The sequence below is a fragment of the Aulostomus chinensis genome, chromosome 23, assembly GCF_037954235.1.
Source record: "Aulostomus chinensis isolate RoL2024-O1b breed Wild chromosome 23, RoL_Achi_v1.0, whole genome shotgun sequence".
Lineage (NCBI taxonomy): Eukaryota > Metazoa > Chordata > Actinopteri > Syngnathiformes > Aulostomidae > Aulostomus > Aulostomus chinensis.
In genome coordinates this window covers 8,595,604-8,602,433 of record NC_141342.1, presented here as the reverse complement: position 1 = coordinate 8,602,433, position 6,830 = coordinate 8,595,604, and the positions used below count along the sequence as shown (strand labels likewise).

At 41.3% G+C, this 6,830-nt stretch overlaps 1 protein-coding gene across 1 annotated transcript; it reads left to right on the top strand.

Moving 5' to 3' along the window:
• The first annotated feature begins 374 nt into the window (after window positions 1–374).
• Window positions 375–2,416, top strand: LOC147239370 (aquaporin-8-like). Its single transcript, XM_086195164.1, has 5 exons — window positions 375–679; window positions 862–988; window positions 1,065–1,279; window positions 2,146–2,280; window positions 2,371–2,416. The coding sequence occupies exons 1-5, from the start codon at window positions 420–422 to the stop codon at window positions 2,414–2,416; spliced, it is 783 nt and encodes a 260-aa protein (XP_086051290.1). The 5' UTR covers window positions 375–419.
• The last annotated feature ends 4,414 nt before the right edge of the window (window positions 2,417–6,830 follow it).

Sequence of the window (6,830 nt, the reverse complement as noted above, 5' to 3'; positions counted from 1 at the left end):
GGGTCCAGGTTGTTGTCCTATCTATATAGGGCATAGTCGGTTAGTCTCTGTATACAAGCGCATTACGATAAAGAGGCGATGATGATGATGATGATGATGATGGTTGTGAGTAAAGCAACACTTATTAACCTCTTAACATTTATCCCACGGAACAAAGTCACTCTACCTTGCACGACTCCATCTATAGACCGAGCAGCAGAAGTGTCAAAGAACTTGAGTCCACACCATGTTTGGGCACAGATCCTTCACCTTTGATGTTTTATGACATGACTTATCTCAGTTGCTGCTGTTGGTTATAAATAATCACACGAGGTCAGTCACACAAGTGCTGGGACGTGCACAGACAGGCGAACACAAACCCGTCAAAACTAGATTAGTCCTCCTGTAACAGAAATTGCCTCTTATTTATACAAGCAATAATGACAGTTGAGAAAATGGAAATGGAGGACACAGATTCTACTTTAATGGAGAAGGGGAAGAAGCCACCTGTGGACAAACTTCCCAACAAATATGAGAAACTTTTCCAGCCCTGCCTGGCAGAAATAGTGGGGACCATGTTCTTTGTTTTTATTGGTTGTGTGTCTGTCATTGAGAATGTGCCAGCTGCTGGACGACTGCAGCCAGCTCTTGTGCATGGACTGGCCGTGGCAGTGATGGTGGCAGTCATGGATAACATCAGGTAAAAGAGAATACAGACGAGTGCGGAAAGTGAACCTCTAATTACAGTTTGAAATATGTGTGCAAATCATTTGGTAGAAGCAAGAATGGATCCTTCAATTTGCATGATTTCATCTTAAAAAAAAATCCTATTTGCTCTTCATCCTTCCTTCCTTGCTACCTTCTTTTCCCTCCTTTCTTCAGTGGCTCCCATTTCAACCCTCCCTTCACCATTGCCATCTACTTGTGTGGAGGCATGGAGCTGATTATGGTGGGACCATACCTGGTCAGCCAGCTGATAGGAGGCGTACTGGGAGCTGGGATGGCCAAGGTCAGCTGACATGAACCATAAATCCACATGAATGAAGAATATTGTGACACATACTCATCACTAATACACTTCATAGATGATGACACCTCCGGAGAGATACTTCAATGCCACAGGTGCAGCATTTGATATCCTCAAGTCAGAAAGCCAGCTATCTGGAGCCATCTTTGGGGAGGTGGCCATGACCTGCTTGGTCACCATGGTGGTGCTGCTTGTGGCGGTCAATGGTAAAACTAAAACACCACTGGCACCTTTCTTGGTGGGCTGTACCGTCATCATCAACATCCTGGCAGGGTGAGTTAAAAGGATGATGAACAGGTTATCCCCTTTGCCATGATTTCTTTGAAATCAGCCCTTACATTGAATCACGATGAAATTTTGGAGAAAAGACTGAGATTTCAAAATTTTGAAACTAGTCCTTAATAGATGATCATGTTCATGTATTATGTGATGGCTGTAGAGATTACTGCATGACCTCATTTGCTGGGGCAGACCCAAGCCAGGTGTTGGTTTGTCTTTATACTTAAACAAGCATGATATTCTTGTTCAGGAATTTTCTTTTATTGCACCAAAACACCACATTTGTCACAGAGCTCATAAAACCCCATAGAGAACTGACAAGCAGCTATCTTTTAACAATGTTTAGAACTGACTGGAAGCTCATCCTGCGACCCTGTTTAGCTACAAATACAGTCTTTATATGCCTGTTACCTCTCTTAAGCCCAGTTCACACTACACGATTTTAGGCGTTGGCAGCATTGGCGACTTCCCTCCCCCAAATCGGGGTGAGGCACTAACGATCACTGCGACAAAGGTAATGAGGTGTGAACAGCTTGAGCAGTGATATTTCTGTGTGGAGTCTCCATGTTCTCCCTGTTCCTGTGTGGGTTCTCTCTGGTACTCCAGCTTCCTCCCACAGTCCAAAGACATCAAGAGGGGACGAGGCTGATTGATACTCTAAATTGACCGTAGGTGTGACTGTGAGTGTGAATGGTTGTCTGTCTGTATGTGTTGGTCCTGCGATGGACTGGCGGCCTGTCCAGAGTGAACCCCGCCTCTCGCTGAAAAACCGCTGGGATAGGCTCCAGCCCCCCCCCCCCCCCCCGGCGACCCTTAACACAGGATGGATGGAGATAAAACAGATATTTTTCCTTGTGTAGGGGTGATGTATCAGGAACATGTTTGAACCCAGCCAGGGCTTTTGGACCAGCTGTGATGACCAACTACTGGACCTACCACTGGGTGTACTGGGTTGGACCAATTGGAGGTGGTTTGGTGGCTGCTGCTTTGCTCAGGTAACAGATAAGATTGGATGCAACCAGTGATTAAATAAATGGGATGCTAAGCACGTCAACACTTGACTCAAAATGTATCATCTTTTTCAGGCTCATTCTTGGGGACGATAAATTACGAGTTGTTATGAAATCATAACAACATCTATTGTGTGTTTCAGTGTGTGTTGCTCAGACTACAAACCTAGCATCATTGTGTATCCCTGTCCTATGTCAATATCACATGTGCTCAATTTAATGCTGTCTCCTCCATGTTAAACTGTATGATATGTGAATGTTCAAGAGTGAAATAAAGCTCGAAAAACTGCAGTTGATGTTTTACTCAGTGTTTTTGCAAAAAAACAAACAACAAGCTACAATACATTTTTAATGACAGGAACAAGTAAGTATGACCCTGAGCCTCTTGTTGAAGTTGAGAAAGCGATATTCAGAAACAAATGATTATGAGGGAAAATGTTTGTAATACCTTGTTGGAAGAATCACATATAATTTTCAAAAATTCACCGCTCCGTCAATGAATTTTGGCCCTGATGTTTTCCTCTATGGTTGTACAGTATATACTGTATGTATACACATACATACATACACACATACATGTATGTGTGTATGCATCCAGGCATGTGTGTGTGTATGTGTGTGTGTGTGTGTGTGTGTGTGTGTGTGTGTGTGTGTGTGTGTGTGTGTGTGTTCTAGATCTAGAAATAAACTAAACCAGGAAAAAAAAAATGGCTACGGCCCTGAGATGGAAGGGAGGCCCCAAAGAATGGCATTACTTCAGCAAAGAAATCTCTTAAATTCTGAGATTGGCGACGTAGCAGACACAGTAAGGCTTTATGACTCTTTTCCATAAATGCACTGTTTATCCAAAATCAGTGGCAAAATTTGCCAATGTATCCTTGGCAGACTGAAATTAAACGGAAGGGGGAGCTTCAAAAAACCCATCAGAGATTAAGGAGGTTTTCATTGGAAATGAGTGGAATTTTGTTATGGAGCTATGGAGAGTAGGGTGGCACGGTGGTGCAGTGGTCGTCCCACAGCAAGAAGGTTCCGGGTTCCAGTCCCGGCTTGGGCACGGGATCTTTCTGTGTGATTCTCCATGTTCTCCCTGTTCCTGTGTGGGTTCTCTCTGGTACTCCAGCTTCCTCCACAGTCCAAAGACATCAAGAGGGGACGAGGCTGATTGATACTCTAAATTGACTGTAGGTGTGACTGTGAGAGTGAATGGTTGGTGGCCCTTCGATGGACTGGCCTCTTGCCCGTGGCCGCTGGGATAGGCTCCAGCCCCCCCACCCATAACAACATAAGCAGTACAAAATGGATGGATGGATGGATAATACATAAACACTTGAATTCTAATAATAATGATAATAATAATAATGATTCTGATCATAAACAATTAAATAAAAACAAGAAAACAATGACAATAATAATGCACTATACAATAATATATAACTTATTATTGATAATAAATAATCAATAAATATTAATGATAATTAATAATAATGACATTAAAAAAACACAATGACAAATTAGCTTTTAATAATAATTTAAAAACGTGTAATTCTACTACCACCACCACCACCACCACCACCACTACTACTACTACTACTACTACTACCACCACCACTACTACTACTACTACCACTACTACTAATAATAATAAAAAATAATAATGATTACGGGGAACAAGGCAAGGCTGGGCATTTTATGTTGTGTTTTTACTTTTTCATTAATTACTTAATAAACCAATTTTAGTAATGTCTAAGCTATAATGTTTCTGTTCTTATCTTATTCTTCCCTCCCGTTGCTCTCATTTAGCACCCAGTCCTGTAGGAAGGTGTTGGTCTGTTGTTGCTCAGATTCACTGTTAACCGGACCCCAGCCTTCCTGTAGGGGCTGGAATTTAGGAGGCTCTTTCTGGTTTCAAGCATTCTTCTGGACAGAGGGATTAAGTAAGGAGGAGTAGTGGCTGTATGGCAGGCTGTGGAAACCAGCCAGGGGCCCCCCTGACGCCTCATACCAGTTATCCAAGATTAGCATGGAACAAATCATTTACAAACAGAAAGTACTGAAATACATAAAGCAAAATTTGTTCCATTTAGAAGTTAAGAAGATGGATGGACTGATAGAAGTAGATGCAGAAAGGGTGAACGAGACAGGAAGAACTCAAAATGCCATTTCATTGTGAAAGTGAGTGTGTGTCAGGTGTGACTGCTATTCCATATCATTCTTGATAATCATTATAGGGCATTATGCTGACAATATTAGATACTAATTAGAAATAATTCATTATTGATATTTTCATTTTCACCCCCACCATCATCACCATGAATACTGTTTGTGATTTTGATAGTGATACATGAATAAATTACTATTCTATCCATCACGAGTGTGTATATTTATTCGGATCTTAGCCGGGTCATTCTCCACTACCTAAGCAGGGGTCTTCCATTCTGACCTTGTGACTTCCAGACCATACTCAGTCCAGATGTTCCTGTACACCATGCCTGCCACTTGGTTATAGCTTTCCATGCACACTCTTTGACTCTCTGTCTTGCTACTGTGGGATTACAATTTAATTGAGTTCTTACTTTGGTCAACGGGTGGTGTGGGTCTACCATTTCTTGCACAATCCACTGCACTCCTCACTCGGAATGGTCTCTGTTGCGGTCAGTTTAGCTGCGCACATCCTCAGTTATTTTGAGTTTCTTTTGCACAGTGCCGTTTAAAATGGTTAACAGATAGATGATGCACTTGTAAAGACCACACTCTGTGGATTTGTTCTGATGGGATTGCAGATTAATGTTCACTGAAAACTGAGGATGTAGAGTAAGCTTTGCCAATTGTGAATTTGTTAAAGAAAAAAGAAGTTTTCGCTATTTCTCATTTAATATTTTTTGTTTCACATTCAATAGAAGTTACACTGTTTTGTTTTCTGAGAAATGCTGCTATATCTATATTCAAGCAAAGGTACTTTATTGTGTTATATTTATTGAATGTTTTTCTATTTACAAGGCACTGTGATGAATATTTTCTATGTTTTTGTTGTATAGAGGTGCCATTGTCCTATTTTGCCTTATCTGTACTGTAATTGTGGTGTTTGGACCATATTCTGGGAATTTCTTACTACATTTATGCAACTGTTGGCACCATTTGGAATGACTGTAGTGGAATAGTGCTGACACTTATTTCTTTAATTCAAGTTTTCTGTTAAATGTTTGTGAAGTGCTGAAGTCAGACGACCCTCTCAAAGGGAATATATATATATATATATATATTTTCCCTTTGAGAGGGTATATATATATATATATATATATATATATATATATATATATATATATATTTACGCAAACACGCACTTTTTAACACTTATGATTTTAGATGGAATGTCACAAAACAAAACAACCATTTGGGTACAGACATTATTATTATTATTATTACTAGAAACTCTACCTTGATGATCACTTGACCTGACATCAAACATCCATCCATCGTCATCTTCTGCTTATTCCTTACTAGTAAGGGTCGCGGGGGGTGGAGCCTATCCCAGCAGCTAGGGGCGAGAGGCGGGGTTCTCCCTGGACAGGTCACCAGTCCATCACAGGGCCAACACATAGAGACAGACAACCATTCACTCTCACAGTCACACCTACAGTCAATTTAGAGTATCAATCAGCCTCGTCCCCTCTTGATGTCTTTGGACTGTGGGAGGAAGCTGGAGTACCAGAGAGAACCCACACAGAAACAGGGAGAACATGGAGACTCACACAGAAAGATCCTGTGCCCGAGCCGGGACTCGAACCCAGAACCTTCTTGCTGTGAGGCCACAGTGCTGACCACTGCACCACCGTGCAGCCCCATCAAACATCATATGGTTAAAATATGTCCAGTGCTCTAGTTCATGACCTCAAGAACTAATTTCCCATCAACAAGATGGTGAGCACTAATTACGGGCCTACTGTATTAAAAAAATGAAATAATTCAAGAAAACAGGAAAGCACTGTTTAAACATTTTTTTTATGAAGCAAAATACTATTTTAATTGCAGTGGGTGACGAGCTTGCATAAGCTTTCACTGCTAAAAGAGGAACTGTGTATCAAACCAAGGGTTTCAGACAACTAAACCATGCACTGCTACATTATGGCTTGGATGCTAACGAACTCAGATGCAACATGATTTCTCATCTGCGATTGCAAAAAACAACAACAACAACAACAACAACAAAAACCTTAAAGAATTAAGCATTGTTTGGACCAGACAGTTTTCTGGACAGACAGCACAACTGCGCTCAAGTGCTTTGCAAGTGAAACCAAGAGATTCCAAGTGTTTGGAGCAAACACAGGGCTGTTGTATGCGACGTTACACGGGTGGCCCAGTGGAGACAAATCGGAACTGAACAGAATCCCGCAGATGATGCCTTGAGGGGGTTATCAGCTGACAATTTTCTAAAATGTGAGCCATGGTAGGAAGGACCAAAGTTTCTCCTAAGTGACGCAAAATTTGATAATCACTTTGGATGATCTGAGGTCAAACAAGACGTCATGGTACCAACA